This window comes from Lupinus angustifolius, chromosome LG08, assembly GCF_001865875.1.
Source record: "Lupinus angustifolius cultivar Tanjil chromosome LG08, LupAngTanjil_v1.0, whole genome shotgun sequence".
Taxonomy (NCBI): Eukaryota; Viridiplantae; Streptophyta; class Magnoliopsida; order Fabales; family Fabaceae; genus Lupinus; species Lupinus angustifolius.
In genome coordinates this window covers 15,395,341-15,414,273 of record NC_032016.1, presented here as the reverse complement: position 1 = coordinate 15,414,273, position 18,933 = coordinate 15,395,341, and the positions used below count along the sequence as shown (strand labels likewise).

General features: G+C 33.7%; 3 protein-coding genes across 5 annotated transcripts; all 3 read right to left on the bottom strand.

The window, feature by feature from the left end:
• Positions 22 to 6,403, bottom strand: LOC109353272 (AT-hook motif nuclear-localized protein 6-like). The gene is made up of 5 exons (XM_019595477.1): positions 5,547 to 6,403; positions 3,450 to 3,517; positions 1,928 to 2,059; positions 896 to 1,057; positions 22 to 505 (listed from the first exon to the last, which is right to left on the bottom strand). Exons 1-5 carry the CDS (start codon positions 5,947 to 5,949, stop codon positions 209 to 211), a joined length of 1,062 nt encoding a protein of 353 aa, XP_019451022.1. The 5' UTR covers positions 5,950 to 6,403; the 3' UTR covers positions 22 to 208.
• On the bottom strand, positions 8,680 to 12,109 carry LOC109353930 (65-kDa microtubule-associated protein 3-like). The gene is made up of 7 exons (XM_019596287.1): positions 12,075 to 12,109; positions 11,401 to 11,458; positions 10,838 to 10,925; positions 10,364 to 10,437; positions 10,154 to 10,228; positions 9,780 to 10,056; positions 8,680 to 9,068 (listed from the first exon to the last, which is right to left on the bottom strand). Exons 1-7 carry the CDS (start codon positions 12,107 to 12,109, stop codon positions 8,680 to 8,682), a joined length of 996 nt encoding a protein of 331 aa, XP_019451832.1.
• On the bottom strand, positions 12,045 to 18,438 carry LOC109354890 (65-kDa microtubule-associated protein 3-like). Of its 3 annotated transcripts, XR_002108613.1 has the most exons (14): positions 18,212 to 18,438; positions 16,880 to 16,970; positions 16,581 to 16,787; positions 15,971 to 16,216; positions 15,655 to 15,864; positions 15,395 to 15,550; positions 15,152 to 15,311; positions 14,916 to 15,067; positions 14,353 to 14,440; positions 13,879 to 13,952; positions 13,669 to 13,743; positions 13,295 to 13,571; positions 12,675 to 12,835; positions 12,543 to 12,632 (listed from the first exon to the last, which is right to left on the bottom strand). XR_002108613.1 is itself a non-coding variant. In XM_019597689.1 (13 exons), exons 2-13 carry the CDS (start codon positions 16,949 to 16,951, stop codon positions 12,195 to 12,197), a joined length of 2,103 nt encoding a protein of 700 aa, XP_019453234.1. In that variant the 5' UTR covers positions 16,952 to 16,970; positions 18,212 to 18,437; the 3' UTR covers positions 12,045 to 12,194. The 3 variants fall into 3 exon arrangements, 2 of the variants coding, with proteins under 2 accessions (XP_019453234.1, XP_019453235.1); XM_019597689.1 differs by lacking the exon at positions 12,675 to 12,835 and having other exon boundaries at positions 12,045 to 12,580; positions 18,212 to 18,437; XM_019597690.1 differs by lacking the exon at positions 12,543 to 12,632 and having other exon boundaries at positions 12,654 to 12,835.

Genomic DNA, 18,933 nt, shown 5'->3' with positions numbered 1-18,933 from the left:
ACAGCTCTAATAATGGATAAAACAATATTAGACATGATGAGAATATACACCATCAAAGGTTCAATTCCTTACATTCGTTAAGAGGGAGAATCAACACCCCGAAAAAGATTAGTTCATTGCCTAACAAACATTTTTCCTAACTAAAAACCTAGTACCAAGAAAGGGTATAATTTCTTAATCAGAACCAACGTAACACTTGTCTTCTTTATTAGCATGCAACTCCAGCAGCACCTAATTGGGTGGGGTTAGAATCCTTGTCTTGTAAAGGAGCTTCATCATCAGCAGATAAGTTCCTAGAGCCTTGACCATTGTTATAAGAACCGTAGTTGTCAACTTGAAAATCAGTTGTAACCATAATAGGCTTAACTCCACCAAAACTGTTTTTGATTTCTTCAGCAGAAATTGGACTAACATGTGTAGTGGCAGTATTTGATATATGCTCCATCCTTGGCCTCTTAGATTTCTGCTCCAGCTCTTGACTTGGAAGAAAACTGGCCACAACAACCTGATGCAGAATAGAGTATGAGAAGTGTGAAGTGAAACATTCCTTGTACATGTCTGATTTTAAAGAACACTTTTGTTTTGTTCTATGTTTTTATTAACAATTAATTGCAATAAGTGATTTTCACTATGTTTTCTGTTTTACATGATTAGTACAGGAAACAGTGAAAACAATGTGACATTTTTGCAATTACTAATAAAAATTACAATTGAAAATAGAAACATTACAACTTAAAACAATTGCTTTATAATAAGAGTAATTTGAACATCCACTATTTGCACCAAAACTAGTTTCTAGTTCTGTTTTTAAAGAAAGATTAGAAAACCTTAGATAAGCAAATTCACAAGGTTCTTAAATATTGTATCTAGTGTCATCTTTTACAGCAAAAGTTACCTGCACAGGGCCTGCGGCTACGAGCAAACCAGCAAGACCACCACCCATTAGTCGGCCATCTGGACCAACCAAAGAGACACTCATCCCACCGGACCTGCTCTTTGTCAATCCATTCTCGGTTGGCATAAACGAACCAGACAAGGAAACAATCTCAAACTGTCCCTGTAAAAGCACCAAATCGGTGTCAGCACATTTACAGCATTCTTTTAGGGCCATAACTAAGTGAATTAGGAATCTAGATGTAAATCAATTCAGTGTGAGGTTAAGTGAATTAATAGTAAAGGATGAAGATTTAGTGTCTCAAAGGAGAATCACATGCAAGTTGTTGACATGAGTTGTCTAGAAAGAAAACCAAGGTCCTAAGGCATTTTACTAAACTATATAAAGAGAAAGCTAAGGGGTAGTTCTTGACATCAATATTCAGCTGGAAATTATGAACATACAACAACAACTAAGCCTTTATCCCACTAGGTGAGGTAGGCTAGCTAAAAATTATGAATATAAGAAAATAAAAAAGTTATATCAGATTGACGAATTCCTGAGAAAGAAGGAATGGTTTTTGGCAACTTTTCACTACCCTATTCGCAAAATCACATAATGAAGCTTATTATCCTCACCCAATTGGCAAAAATCAAATTTAACATAACTCGATAGCCAGCAAATACCCTCTTCATTTATTTTTGGCAAAATTTTGAAATCCACAGCCAATGCATTCATTTTTCACTCATATCATGTATGTAACTGTCCCCCAATAAATGCCACTCAGCACATAAAAGAAGATACATTTTGTAAAAAGACATTTGATTTACCAAAAACAAAAAGAAATCATTTGATATCTAAAACTACGTAATTCCTACAACAACGGGAGTAAAGGGAGGTATATAAACCAGGTACATGGGTGTTAAATAATAGGCAGTTGATTCAACGTTACCTATACTTATTATAAATCAGGTCATCCTCTTATAGAGAAACATAGGACTGAGGTCACTATGCTCTTTTCTTTATGTGCTAATGGCAGAGAACTGAACTGACCTCATATGTTAAAGTACCACCAGAAGAAGTCGGTTGGCGAAGTGTAACATTTGAAATTGTGCCATTTGCAGAGAGAATGCATGTAGCACGGTGTCCCTGTTGAGAGAAGGACATAATCTTCATAGTAACATCCTGAAATATGCCATGGCATTAGACATAATAAATAAACTCTCACTAATAAGTAAAACCACACTGTGCACAATACATATCACTACTATATATCGCAGCTGGCAATATTTTATCTTTATAACAAAACTAAATTGTTAATGTCCATATTTATATTTTATGCATACATCATCTATTAAACAATTAAATACAGTCCATTAGATATCATTTTAAAATCACCAAGCACAGATGCCATTACGGATACGAGTCATAGATGGGGGTAGAAGGGTAGAAGGGTAGATGGGAGAGGGTGGCCTCAGTGAAAAACGTTGTCGTTTTGCTATGATAAGTGGTACTGTTATTTGAGTACTTAGGCTTAGGTATTGGAAAATTGGTAATTCGGTGGATCACCATTTTCTACTCTCTTTTTAAAATTTAAATGGTAACTTAGTTTTATTTTATTTTCAAAAACATTAAATTAGTTGTGTCCTTGCAGTGTCCCAACTCCCAACCAAAAAGATATTTATTAATAGGAGACATGTGACTCGTGACATATGTGAGTCTGACACATGGAACCACACCAAAATGGTGTGCCTCTGTTTCATTGTTTTCAAGTTCATCTGTGTAATAAAGAATTGGAGCCAATTTCATGCAAGCACACACCTATTTGTGTGTACATGTGCATACTTTCACCTCCATGCTAGCACAAGTAACCTTTCAATTTAGCTTCAGTAACTTCGATGTAAGAAATTCACAATAGTAGCTTATCTTTATTTATTCTGTTCTCCAACTCCTCCAGACTAAGTTTCTATAACATCTCAAATTCTCTCTCTGAGCATAACTAAAGTGATTCTTAAAAGATAATTCCGTATTTTCCTCAACTTACCAGGAACCAACAATCCTGAAAGTTACTACCCATGCTCAAAGCCCTGAGAGTCTGAAGAACATTTAGTTTAATCTTTGTTAACTAATATCTATTGTTGATCCCTAGTCCAGCTATAGATATAAAATCTTCGAATACTAAACCCCTTTTCCATTCAATAACCCTGATTTTCCTAGAGACAAAATTCTCAGCAATAAACAGGAATAAGGTTAAATTATTTATCTACTGTTTCTTATAGTTATTTAGGTATCCAAACCACATATGCATAACTAAACATTATGTATATGTTTAGCATTTGATTATACATTATACACCAATCCTGTTACTAAAGCATAAATACATCGAGTAGTGCACACAATATAAAAAAGAAAATAGAATATGAGCTAAAAGGTAGTTAAGAGGTATGATAATATTGAATTTTTTTAAATGTATGGAATTTAATAAGTAAGCAAAATGAATAGCCTTTGCAGTTTCTCTGAATATAGCATTTACACTTCAACTGGAGGATAACAACAATTAAACTGCAGAAAATACCTCGCCAGCATTTACTGTAAGCACGTAAGTCGAGAAATTGGCACCAACAGAATATGCAATTCCATCTCCTATAACATACAAAGTGATGTAGATGAATAAACATAGACAGAATAAGAGAATGTAAGTCCAGAGAAGAAGTTACTACCTAACTCAACAAAAGTGCAATATTCATTTCATTATATAAAAACAATCCATTAATTCATTTAGTAAGACCCACATTTAACCATACACAATAGATTTGGGAGAACAAGTTAAGATGACCAACATATTTTCTCTTTCAGAGAATACAACAAAGAAAGTGGCTTTGTAGCATGAAACAGAAGTGTCATTCATTAAGTCATAACTTAACTGCACCTCACCCATATATAAAATAAATATATCACATTATTCCAAAATTGTTTAGTATTCCACTGATATACATCAAGATTAACATAGTACATATTTTTTTTTAAAATTAAAATGAGAGCTATTTTGTTACATTTTTAGTACATGTTCAGATATTTCAAATTTGGAGATAGTTACAATTCAACGATTGGGTGAAAAATATTATGTTGTATCATAAGTTATTGATCTAAATAATAGATAGTTACACCAATGTAAACCATTTTTCACTTACACCAACTCTCAGTTGTTGATCTTATTTTCATCAAGTGATCAAACGGTGTAAACTACTAAAAAATGCGGCTCAGTGCATGAGACTCCTACCCAGTGGAGTCTGTAGAGGGTAGATGTACACAACCTTACTCTTGCAAACAAATAGGTTGTTTCCGGACAACAGTGTATACTATTGCTAAAGCTAAATCATAATAACAGTTAGATGAGACTAAGATCACAGGCCTAAATTGGATATATGTGAAAAATGGTTTGCATTGGAGTACACAGATCCCTCCATTATATGACATTCTAAACCATAAACCCACCTTGTTTAACTAAAATAACTCTATAAAGAATCAGCTATTCTATGCTTTATGACATTCTAAACCTCTGTCATAAATTGATAAATAGCGTTAGTGCCACACAAGATACCTACTAGTCTGGTTTCAGATGTTCCATTGAACTAGAACCACACTACTCAGGCACAAAAGGAGTTAGATACGCTATGCTTCATGATTGCATTCTAAAATTTTCACACACAGCGAAATCTCATTAAAAGATACCATGAAATCAATATTCATATCCAACCTCTTCATATTGTAGTAACATGAACTTAAATAAATAACATTTGAATCATAAATAAATTAGACAACCATTCTATATAGCCAATATTAACATCCTGCATGGAAGAATTCATCTTACAAGACTTTGTTATCATATGTCCTATAACACGAACAATATTTCAAATATGCAAAATTCAATAATGATCCAAATTTTGCAAAATGATATGGTCCAAACCAAGTTGTTGAATATAATTATTAGTTTACACTTCAGATCAATTCTTGGAAACCGTCTCTTCATTTGCGAGAATAAGGTTGCCTACATTTACCCCAGACACTACTAGCTGGAAGCCTCGTGCACTGCGCTGCTCTTCTTTTTTACACTTCAGACCAGCTCAAGCCTGGTCACACCAGTAAAGTACTAGACTGAACCTAATGAATATCATGGTTACTTCAATTATTTTAGCTATGTTTCCTTGTTCAGATTATGTCATTGTCCTATCATAAAGGAATGAATAGAGGTATCACTATCATGTGCAACTGAAAACCCACCTCACTTGACTAGGACCACAATAATATCTCCTTCCAGAGTTCCACCACCACAAAATTTCATTTCCAAATCTTAAAAGCCGAAAAGGGTCCACTCATATCACCATATATAAACTCCCTCTTCAAAAGCATGAATCAAAACCAGGAAACACAACATGCAGGGTGAAAACCCAGATTAAATCAACCACAATATACACAAAAACAATTAAAATATAATTAATTAATCCAAATTTTACATGGTCAAAATATATTCCTGATTTTACATACAGAATTTGAATAAATCTACTGTTGTTTATTGCATACATAACAGTAAAACAAAAACATAGACATAAACTGCAGTAAATAAGATTGAAGTCTAAAAATTTAAGGATTAAATAGCAATATTTTCCTCTACCTTGTCCTGCATATTCAACTTCATAAAACTTCTTGACTGATTTCATAGGCTTCCCTATACCCCTTTTCCAAGCTGGCAACTGTCCGGTCAACTGAATCGACGCCGAAATCGGCATGGGCGACAGAGCCCTTGCCACTGCCGCCACCTTGCCGTCCGGTCCATACTTTCTAGGCCTGCCCCTCTTCTTCTTCCCTTCTGTTACTGGTGTCACCACGGAAGACACCGGCGCCACAGTAGGAATTTCCGCTGCCACAGCCGGAATCTCTGCCGCCACAGCCGGAAGCTCCGCCGCCGTGCCGGGAAACTGCATGAAGTCTTCAGTTCTCGATGCCACGTGGAAGCTCTCTCTGGCCTCATCACCCTTAACCAGATGCTCAGAACCAAAAATCTCTCTTTCCTCCATTTTTATGCAAATCAGAGAAAACCAAGATACCCCAAAACCTCAAAATAATACAAAAAACTCTTAACCCCGACTTATTGAAGATTCTGGAGATTCCAATCTTAAAAAATTGAACTTTGAAAGCAGAACTAAGATGCTGAGAAACAGTCAATGACGTTTTAGCTCAGGAAAAAGATGCTGTAACAACATAGAAAAAGTTCAAAAATACAAACTTTTTTGCAAAATGATGAAAACCCAGAAGCAGGAACTTGAATTTTCAATGATTGAGGTTGAATTCCGAGAAAAACGCAGTACTGTAGCTTAAATCTTTACCATTGCAGAGAAAACAATGAGCTTCAAAAAAATAAGTACAAATTATTTTGAAAAATAATTTCTACAATTACAGAGAAAAATAACAGCACTGGTTCATAAATTCTCCAGATTGATATATGAAAATTAGGGTTTTGCAGGGAAAGGTGGAGTAAATAAATAAAAGTTGAAAATGGGAAATTTAATATTTAAAAAAATATAAAGTAATTAAATAATGGGAAATTAATTCTCATTAATTGATATTTTAACTGCAAAATTCAAAGTATAAAATTTGGTTAAGAAATTGGTTCACGTCCGTCTTGGAAATTTAATAAATGACTGTAAATGCATATGCTTAATTTGAATACAATTAAACAATGAGTGATATTTTGGAAAAGAAGGAGAAATGTCTTTTTTATGCATTTATTTACTTACATCTTTTTTAAGAAATTTTTTATATAAAGGCGTAAAGCTGTAAAGCTAAGGTTGGAGTCAATTCCATTTCCCCAATTACTGACAAGTTCTTTGTCTTTTCAGTTAAATTAAATTAAAGTTGACCAAAATACATACATGGTTGATTTTACAAGAAAAGGAAGACAAAAATATTTACCCAACTATAAAGCAGGGTATGTAACACTTAACCCTACCCATTCACCCTGACCTCATCATGTTTAGATGGTAAAGTTTTATTAGGTCTATGGTGAGTTGAAAAATTAGATTTGATGAATTAAATAAGGTATAAGTCTGATATGGCTCGGTCCGGCTCATGATTATTTATTCATCATATTTTTATGTTTGTTTATTTAATTGTGTATGAAATAATGATATTTTTTGATCAAAATATATTTAATTTTTCATTTATATATAATTAACAATATATATAAATAATATTGAGAATACTTTATTTATATATGTATTGTATTTAATTGAATTTAGAATTAAGTTCAAGTTTAAAGGCTAGTCTAGACTATATTTGAAGTTGTATTAGGTTCAGATTAAAAAATGATTAATGCTGAAGCAGTTCTTTCTTCTTCTTTTTTTATCTTCCTCTTTCCGCATGTGTTGAAACCATGTCTTAAAAATATGGGTAGTTACCAGTTACTCACAATAACAATATGGGTAGTTACAAAGCTGATAAAAATAATATAAGTTTAAGCATAGACTTAAGACTATTAGTATCAAGTGAGAACCAAAATGTATTAGGCGGTCCAATCGGTTTGACCACTGATCGGAATTAAAAACGGCTCTGGTTAGCAGTCTTAACTGAATGAGAGTTGAACCGTTTTGAACTGAGAATATTCCAGTTCGACCGTGTTAAACCCGGTTAAACCGGAATAACCCGGGAAGTAAACCATACGATTTACTTAAAATTAAAAAAATGTAACACTACTCTAATATTTTGTTTTACTCCAGTCCCAAAAAATATTAAGAGATGTTATTTCAATATAATTATACATAATTATTAATTATATACAATTTTAAATTTATATATAATTATATATTTGTTTATAAAAATTATTAATTTTATATTAAATCATCCGGTTCGACCGAACGATTTAACCATTTAAAATTTATACTGACATCCAGCTCGGGTTTCACAACATTGGCTATTATAACTTTTAAAGGATTTTAGTTGATTAAAATACTTTGTTGACATTTTTGAGTGATTCAATACGTAACAAACTACTGTACAAAATAAGCTATAAAAACTAAATTTGGAGAAAATGTTGTATCATCTCAACCAAATTCAATTTGTCAATGATGTAGTAATGAAATTAAATTATATGTATTTATTCAAAATCAATGGTTCAAATGTGACTGAATTACTGAAACAATCTTTTACTATGAAAAACTGTCTCCTAAGTTTTGCCTAGTGACGAAGCATATTTCCTATTTTTGTTGCAACAAGTTCCCAAACATGCAAATCTATACAATGAGCATTCAGGAGAAGCCAGATAGAGCAATATCATACAACTAAGTTGGACATAAGTTTGACAATTACCTTTTATTTATTTATTTTTTTTCTTGTGATGATTTGGTACTATCAGCCATACACAATTGTCAACATTTTTAGTCTGCTATAGCAAATAAAGGTTTTTCATTTCTGCAAGACAATATAAGTTGATTTTCTTTCTGGGAAAGTGCATTTACTCTTGCATGTTTTCCCCCTATATTCTAAGTGGAGACCAAACCAGAAACTGGAACTAAGCTTGATTGAATGGTGGATCATACACTGAATGAATGTGTATAAATCTTTACACTATCATTACATAGATGTTACATTTTTCGTTAGTAAAGAAAATTTAACACATTAGATTGCAAAACCTTTGATCAATAAGCTCTTTCCACACCTTAGTCATTTCATTATCTAAAAGCCAATTACATTTGACTGGTGATTATCATCACATGCAACTATAACAAGTAGACTGAAACCAAACAAAGAAATCATCCTAACACAAAACCCAGCCGTCTTTCCTCAAAGGAATATTCAGTCTCTTGAACCAAGTCACCTCCAAAACTAACCGATTTAGGAGCTGGAGTCATGGTCAAGTTCATAGGGAATGACACCGTCAAAGGTGTGGTGGCAACCGGAATAGGATTCTCTTCATCTACAGCTTTTGCTGTCTTTGGGGGAGTAGTGAATGGCAACTTGTTAAGTGCTATTGTTTTCTGGAACTTCTCAGTGTCGTGCATATTCAAATCATCTATGCCATTTTCCACATTTGATTTTGATGATACTTTTGAACTTAAAGAGATTGGAGTAAAAGGTTGTCGCGTCAGAGGAGAGCCAAAAACACTTCCAGCACCAGCAATGTCAAGTCCTCTTCTAGCTGCTTTACCAACAAGAAAATATTTCATGTAAACCATATGCAATTAAGTTTTCTGTGCAACTTATGTTAAACAGAACCATCAAGGAAATATTACTATACCGACAGGAAATTACAGGAATGTCTACCAGCTGAGATGTGGCTTTGACCTCCACCTTCAGCATCAAACAAAAAAAGAAGCGTAAACCGTGCTTGGTGCCACATACAGCCTTACCGAAAAATCCACCAATTAAGAGTGCCTAGGAGAATCTTCTACTTCTAAAACAAAGGAAAACATACACAGGTACCAAAATCTTTGAGATTTTGTTTGGACGGCAAGTAAACACATAACTTGATAGCAGCTGCTAGAGAAGAAATTTTACAGAATGAAAGAATATTATGATGATGGACAGACAATAATTTAACCACCCTGTCTTCCTCAAACAAATTAAAAAAGACACGGAAAAAACAAAGGAGAAGTTATGTTTTACTAACATTTATATCCTGCAAACAAAGGATCTGGACCTAAAGAACCTACCACATCCCAAACAAATCCCTTACCACTCGAGGCAAAAAATAATGGCAAAAAATTCTCAAGAGATTCGGTAGTTATTCCTGTCCTTTCCTTTCAACCAAATAGGAGAAAATGATTATTAAACTCTTACTGAGTGAGAAATCTGAAAGCCAGAAACTTCAATTAGGAAACAGGAAAAATAGAGAACAGTCTAAATAAAGTACCCGATGATAAATATGAAGCATCATCATCTAGGTAATCTTGCTGCTCAATTTGGCGAGCTTTGTTAGTCTTCTTTATGGAACATGACGGTGGAGTAGCATATGAATCAGGTTTCAGAGTTTGGATTGTTGCTCCTCCAACGGAAATTCTTCTATTAGCTGCACTCCCGGTTGACAATTTAGGTGCCTTTCTCGCACTCGGGAGCTTTGTAGGGCTTGGTTTTGACCCATATTTTGCTTCCTGTTCAGCTGTCAATTGTCCCTGAAGTTTCTTCATTTCCTGAAACAGAAAAAAGTATTGTGGCAGAAAAAGTCATTTTTTGTTGGCTGATACTTATTTAAGACACAAATATTCAAATGGAATATGACATCCATACCCGCTGCCTACGACGTTCTTGTTCCTTCTCTTGCCGTAACATGGTGTAGTCTTCAAGCATAGAGAGTAGATGGGTCTAGAAAACCAGTCATGGCAAAAATTAGACTGACAGACTTCTTGAGCAACCAACTAAAAGTCATGAAAGTTGAGATCCAAATAATTCGTTATTAAACTAGCTCATCACAGGTATATTTTAAGAGAGTGTACTTACACCATCATATGTGAACCCAATGCCTATGTCCTTTTCCCATGTTAGAGTTTTTGAAGTCAATCCATCTACCATTGCTATATGCGATCAAAAAAAAGTAAAAGGGCATTCTTAACTGATAAACAAACACCGAAGCACAAAAAAGTAAAGATAATAAGAAAGAAGTAGAATGAAACAGCTTTGAGAAGAGCAACAAAGTTAGACTTGATGATTTTTTACCAACATAATTTATTTTTCAACTCATTAAGAAGGTCTGCATTAAACTAATGTCCACTGCTCCATACTTTATTTTTCAACTCATTAAAAAAGTTTACATCAAGAACCATCACTTCATATCCCGACAACATGCAACACTGCTAAAGCCCCATATAAAATTCAGTCACACTACACAACACTACAATGTAATTCAAAATAATATTAACGGTCATATTACAAATAAACAAACAAATATGGCTAACAGTCGAGATCAATACATACCTGGAATTTTCTTAACTAAGATACGGGCTTTTTCAGCTCGCCTCAGAGTAAGATGAGTACCTCTCCCAGCATTGTATCGATTCTCATCCTGTAAAAAATGTATAAGAGACATAATAATAAAGTGTGACATATATCAATTAACACTGGTATAAGTAAATTGATATACATCTAAATCAATGTAATATACACTTTTGAAATATGCTAAAATAAAAACAATTTTATTACATTCTTATTTATGTTTTTTTTGTTGTAGAAATTTTACATGAATAATTAAGTTCATAGATAGTTATAATTCAACAGTAGAATCGACAGAAGTAAAGTTTTATTAAAAAAAGTTCTTAAATGATGCAACAATCCTGTTGTATTATTCCTCAAGCCAAGACGACACATACTAATCAAAATAGTATACACTTTAAAATATACTAAAATAGGAACTGTCGAATTCATTCTTATTGAAGTTACTTTAAAAAACAATTTATACAAATAGTTTAGTAGATAGGTATAATTCAACAATAGAATTGGTAAAAAATGCATTTTAAAATGACATTAAATGGTATATGTACCCTGTTGTATTCCTCAAGCCAAGACTCTTCTTCACACGCTGATAATAAGCTATAAAAACTAAATTTGGAGAAAATGTTGTATCATCTCAACCAAATTCAATTTGTCAATGATGTAGTAATGAAATTAAATTATATGTATTTATTCAAAATCAATGGTTCAAATGTGACTGAATTACTGAAACAATCTTTTACTATGAAAAACTGTCTCCTAAGTTTTGCCTAGTGACGAAGCATATTTCCTATTTTTGTTGCAACAAGTTCCCAAACATGCAAATCTATACAATGAGCATTCAGGAGAAGCCAGATAGAGCAATATCATACAACTAAGTTGGACATAAGTTTGACAATTACCTTTTATTTATTTATTTTTTTTCTTGTGATGATTTGGTACTATCAGCCATACACAATTGTCAACATTTTTAGTCTGCTATAGCAAATAAAGGTTTTTCATTTCTGCAAGACAATATAAGTTGATTTTCTTTCTGGGAAAGTGCATTTACTCTTGCATGTTTTCCCCCTATATTCTAAGTGGAGACCAAACCAGAAACTGGAACTAAGCTTGATTGAATGGTGGATCATACACTGAATGAATGTGTATAAATCTTTACACTATCATTACATAGATGTTACATTTTTCGTTAGTAAAGAAAATTTAACACATTAGATTGCAAAACCTTTGATCAATAAGCTCTTTCCACACCTTAGTCATTTCATTATCTAAAAGCCAATTACATTTGACTGGTGATTATCATCACATGCAACTATAACAAGTAGACTGAAACCAAACAAAGAAATCATCCTAACACAAAACCCAGCCGTCTTTCCTCAAAGGAATATTCAGTCTCTTGAACCAAGTCACCTCCAAAACTAACCGATTTAGGAGCTGGAGTCATGGTCAAGTTCATAGGGAATGACACCGTCAAAGGTGTGGTGGCAACCGGAATAGGATTCTCTTCATCTACAGCTTTTGCTGTCTTTGGGGGAGTAGTGAATGGCAACTTGTTAAGTGCTATTGTTTTCTGGAACTTCTCAGTGTCGTGCATATTCAAATCATCTATGCCATTTTCCACATTTGATTTTGATGATACTTTTGAACTTAAAGAGATTGGAGTAAAAGGTTGTCGCGTCAGAGGAGAGCCAAAAACACTTCCAGCACCAGCAATGTCAAGTCCTCTTCTAGCTGCTTTACCAACAAGAAAATATTTCATGTAAACCATATGCAATTAAGTTTTCTGTGCAACTTATGTTAAACAGAACCATCAAGGAAATATTACTATACCGACAGGAAATTACAGGAATGTCTACCAGCTGAGATGTGGCTTTGACCTCCACCTTCAGCATCAAACAAAAAAAGAAGCGTAAACCGTGCTTGGTGCCACATACAGCCTTACCGAAAAATCCACCAATTAAGAGTGCCTAGGAGAATCTTCTACTTCTAAAACAAAGGAAAACATACACAGGTACCAAAATCTTTGAGATTTTGTTTGGACGGCAAGTAAACACATAACTTGATAGCAGCTGCTAGAGAAGAAATTTTACAGAATGAAAGAATATTATGATGATGGACAGACAATAATTTAACCACCCTGTCTTCCTCAAACAAATTAAAAAAGACACGGAAAAAACAAAGGAGAAGTTATGTTTTACTAACATTTATATCCTGCAAACAAAGGATCTGGACCTAAAGAACCTACCACATCCCAAACAAATCCCTTACCACTCGAGGCAAAAAATAATGGCAAAAAATTCTCAAGAGATTCGGTAGTTATTCCTGTCCTTTCCTTTCAACCAAATAGGAGAAAATGATTATTAAACTCTTACTGAGTGAGAAATCTGAAAGCCAGAAACTTCAATTAGGAAACAGGAAAAATAGAGAACAGTCTAAATAAAGTACCCGATGATAAATATGAAGCATCATCATCTAGGTAATCTTGCTGCTCAATTTGGCGAGCTTTGTTAGTCTTCTTTATGGAACATGACGGTGGAGTAGCATATGAATCAGGTTTCAGAGTTTGGATTGTTGCTCCTCCAACGGAAATTCTTCTATTAGCTGCACTCCCGGTTGACAATTTAGGTGCCTTTCTCGCACTCGGGAGCTTTGTAGGGCTTGGTTTTGACCCATATTTTGCTTCCTGTTCAGCTGTCAATTGTCCCTGAAGTTTCTTCATTTCCTGAAACAGAAAAAAGTATTGTGGCAGAAAAAGTCATTTTTTGTTGGCTGATACTTATTTAAGACACAAATATTCAAATGGAATATGACATCCATACCCGCTGCCTACGACGTTCTTGTTCCTTCTCTTGCCGTAACATGGTGTAGTCTTCAAGCATAGAGAGTAGATGGGTCTAGAAAACCAGTCATGGCAAAAATTAGACTGACAGACTTCTTGAGCAACCAACTAAAAGTCATGAAAGTTGAGATCCAAATAATTCGTTATTAAACTAGCTCATCACAGGTATATTTTAAGAGAGTGTACTTACACCATCATATGTGAACCCAATGCCTATGTCCTTTTCCCATGTTAGAGTTTTTGAAGTCAATCCATCTACCATTGCTATATGCGATCAAAAAAAAGTAAAAGGGCATTCTTAACTGATAAACAAACACCGAAGCACAAAAAAGTAAAGATAATAAGAAAGAAGTAGAATGAAACAGCTTTGAGAAGAGCAACAAAGTTAGACTTGATGATTTTTTACCAACATAATTTATTTTTCAACTCATTAAGAAGGTCTGCATTAAACTAATGTCCACTGCTCCATACTTTATTTTTCAACTCATTAAAAAAGTTTACATCAAGAACCATCACTTCATATCCCGACAACATGCAACACTGCTAAAGCCCCATATAAAATTCAGTCACACTACACAACACTACAATGTAATTCAAAATAATATTAACGGTCATATTACAAATAAACAAACAAATATGGCTAACAGTCGAGATCAATACATACCTGGAATTTTCTTAACTAAGATACGGGCTTTTTCAGCTCGCCTCAGAGTAAGATGAGTACCTCTCCCAGCATTGTATCGATTCTCATCCTGTAAAAAATGTATAAGAGACATAATAATAAAGTGTGACATATATCAATTAACACTGGTATAAGTAAATTGATATACATCTAAATCAATGTAATATACACTTTTGAAATATGCTAAAATAAAAACAATTTTATTACATTCTTATTTATGTTTTTTTTGTTGTAGAAATTTTACATGAATAATTAAGTTCATAGATAGTTATAATTCAACAGTAGAATCGACAGAAGTAAAGTTTTATTAAAAAAAGTTCTTAAATGATGCAACAATCCTGTTGTATTATTCCTCAAGCCAAGACGACACATACTAATCAAAATAGTATACACTTTAAAATATACTAAAATAGGAACTGTCGAATTCATTCTTATTGAAGTTACTTTAAAAAACAATTTATACAAATAGTTTAGTAGATAGGTATAATTCAACAATAGAATTGGTAAAAAATGCATTTTAAAATGACATTAAATGGTATATGTACCCTGTTGTATTCCTCAAGCCAAGACTCTTCTTCACACGCTGATAACCATTTCTCAACCTTTTCAAGTATTTCTTTTCTGCTAAAAGCTTCCTCTTTGACCTGGGCAACCTGAAGTTCAAGTTGTTCAAGCACAGAAGCAGGGTCTACAGAACCTGCATATGAAAGGACGATGCAGACATTTCAGATTGCAGACGAAATGATTGAATTCATTCAGTGGTACCTTACTAGGAAGTTACCAGATTCTATAGCCTCAACAGCATATTCCACCACACTATCAACTTGTAGAGCCAAATGCGTCTTTTGACAAATCTCCTCTAGTTCTGCTCTCTTCTTCAAAACAAGCTCTTTCATTTTACTTGATTTTAACTCTTCTAACCTAGATACTTCTTCCTCAACCTGCACGAAGTTATTACTTCTCCGTGAATTTGGAAACACAAAATCATGATAGTACACAGTTTCTCTTGTAATTTATGACTCACACAATTGATGAAGTCCATGGACAAGGAGTTTGGTTCAGTTACTTCATGTTCTGAAGCGGCTATATTACAAGTAACATTCTGAAACATCTGTTGCTCTTCAATTGGTGTATCCATCAAATTCCACAGCTCCAACATTGTTGTTGCAAGATCTTGCAGCTGTCAGAGACCATAAGCAATTTACAGCTTTTAGCCAGAGGAAATAGTACGCAATTATAAATACAAGGTGATGTTTCAAATCGAAATTAAACAACAAGCCTTACCTTCTGCATTCTCTGTAATTTAACTTTCCGCACTTCTTCTATAGCAATAGCCAATTGCTTTATGGTATCATAACTCACACTCTTACATCCTTCTGCATTTCCTAAACTAGGATGGACTCCAATGACTATCTCCCTAAAGTCCAAAGCAAGCACGGAACAAAGAGAATTGAATGTATACAAGTGATCTTGGACCTTCTTGAGGCATTCACTCTACAGAAAAAGACGATACAGCCATAATCAGTAATAAATAGAAGCAAAAGGTACTGTTTTAAGTTGATGTAACAGGAAAAAAACGAACTAGAAGTAAATCATTGACCTTCTCTACTTGAAGTGCAAGAAGCTGTCTGTGCAATTCTTCAAGCTTTCTCAATGATAAATCACTTTCATCTACAATGGCTGAAACATCCTCCCTTGGACCATAAATCTCATTTGAGATCCTTCGAATCTGCTCTTGAACTTCTATAAATTGATTTATACGCTCAGACTTCCTTCTCCACATTTCCTCCAGCTCTGGGCGAATTCTTGCAAGCTCTTCTTTCAAGCTTCGAGAATTTTGATCAGACTAGAAAAATGAGCGAGAAACAGAGAGAACCAATTATCTTTTTAGCCTGGATAAATAATCTTGAAAACAAAACACATTAAAGTAATAAGTACCTAGTTTAAGATTTTATTTTCATTTCACAAGAATACAACTTATTACTCTTTACTCGATAGCTACATTTGGTACTTAGTAATCACTTCAACGGTATAGATACAAAAATGTGCTTAAGCTTCTGTTAGAAAACTATTACACTGACATTAATATATCATGCACAATTAAACACAGTTTTATTGAACTTAACCTCTGTTCTCCATCCTATTTAAACAATAGACAGAGATGCTTTAAAATAGCAATCAGCATATCATCTATTCATAAAATATCCAACCTGCCTAATATGTATCGGTCGCTCTCCCATAGCTGAACATATAGCTGCCAGATCTGCCTCAGAATCAGCAATTTCCTGCCTTAATTGAGCTCTCGACCGATTTGCCTGATCTACCTTTCTTCTGTATACTTCTAGACAATCTTGCTCGAGCTCATACAACATCCTATCCTTTTCAGTCTCAGACTCCCCGACTTCATCCCATATTATCTAATTTTGAAAAGCAAGACAAACAATGAGTATTCGGTAGTTGTCCTGTGGAGGGGAGAGTAAGGAAGATAAATACAGAAAAACTTGTATACCTGAAGTTCGTTAAGGAGTGACCCACAATTCATTTCGGCTTTCAGAAGGCGATCATTTTGAGGTTTAGACATTTTGGAGCAGTAGTATCTGCCAAAAATAGAGGGGAAACTCTTACAACATTCAAATCATATTAAAGACAAAAAGACCCACTTGAAAGAAACAACAAAGAATCACACAAAAAAAGGTAGAAACAGTAATTACAGTTTGACTCGAAATTGATGTCTCACATATACTGAAACTAACAACATTTGTCACAGAAAAGCCATTATTAACAAATCAAACAAGTCACCATCCAAAGAAGAATCTAATTCCAATATGGAATTACTTGTTAATTAAATGGTAGTAACAGGAAGCACGAATGCGGAATACAGTAAGGATTATCATATTGTATTGACTATTGAGGGTCTCCCTTGAAAAAGGCAATTGCCATAAGAAATCAGAAAAAGGGATTTGGTTAAGTGACAAGTGCATTGCCAATTCATAAATGGGTTTGGTTAAGTGCATTGGACCCATCAAGTTATGGCTAGACATACAACATGCACTGTTCTCTCTACTAAGGGTCTGTTTGGAAGTTGAGTCTTGGAGGATTGGGAATGGAAAGCGAAGACTTGGAATTCATAAAATACACTTGTGAGATAACTGTGAAGCTTTCCATTTCATTTACTTTCCCTCCAAAACTCAACTCGCAAACGGACCCTAAGAAAATTATTTCTGAAACCAAAAAACTCACACCATTATCACAATTATAAGTGCCTATGGCATAGCAAAACAGCTCCAGAAGTCCAGATATACAATGAAAATACCACACAACTGTTAGTGCTAAACCTTCATCTAACTGTTTTTTCCGAGTTTTTAGTTATTTTTAATGGTCAATGTAGTCAGCCCCATCTAGTGGAATAAGGCTCCATTGTTGTTTCTGCACTGCCAGTGCTAGACCCACTTGTAAGAAAAAAATTAAAAGGAAAATCTTAAAATCTTAAAATCAAACATGAAGCTTTTTGCCACTAATCTAATTATCAGAAATGTTACCCATTGCATCACGATTGAAACCAAATACACAATTGAAAACAAAACCACAAACCCAGAATTACAATGCGGAAAAAGGAAAGCTATAACCTTTCAGTGATCTAGGGTATGAACCACACAGAAACTACATATAAAGTTGCTAAATTTAGGTTGATCTTGTTTTTTTAAGAATGGTGAGACCAAAATTAGAAACTTTGGTGTTAACTTTCCTCGGAAACCGAACATGACTTTGAGAAAACACAGAAAAACATAAATGAGAATTTGCGAATTTAGAAACCGATGTCGTGTGAGTACTGACCTGAATGAACCAAAAGGGATGGGTGAATTGTTTGGTACTGGGATTCTATTTCAGAAAAAAGGAAAGATTTTTCTGAGAAAATGAGTATGGGTTTTCCTGGAAAATGCAGTTTCTTTCTGAATTGTGAGAGTTTGATTTGAAGAATTTTTTGGATGAGAAAATTAGGCAGAACAGTGAGAGAGAGGGAGAGAGAGAAGAGAGAGAGGAGAGAGAAAGAATGTAGCCGTTTGAGGAAGGGACCGTTGAAATGCGATTAGTGTGGCATTTTATTTGTTTCTTTAATTATATAATGACTAAATAGAATTATATATTATTTTATGACTAAATAGAATTTATGTGTACTACTTTTTTTTTCAGTTTTTAGAAAATAACTAGATAGAATTTATTTTATGATTTTCAGTACAATAAAATACTTCATTCGCTCGACAAATAATTGAAAATTTAAAATAAACTAGTAAAGGAAAATTTAATAAGTAATCTTTCCGTTAAGGTTACATATATTAAACTTATTTGAAATTGGATACTATATTAAACTTCCTTGAAAGATAAATAATAAATTACAATATCATTCCCTAAGTTTAATGAGATTTCACTAAGAAAAATCTATTTATTTTCTACACTTACACAAATCATATAATTTACATTTATTCATTATACTGACTACTCATTTACCAGAAATAAGTGTAATTTTTTAAATAATTAAAATAGTAAATGTAATTAAGTTAAACA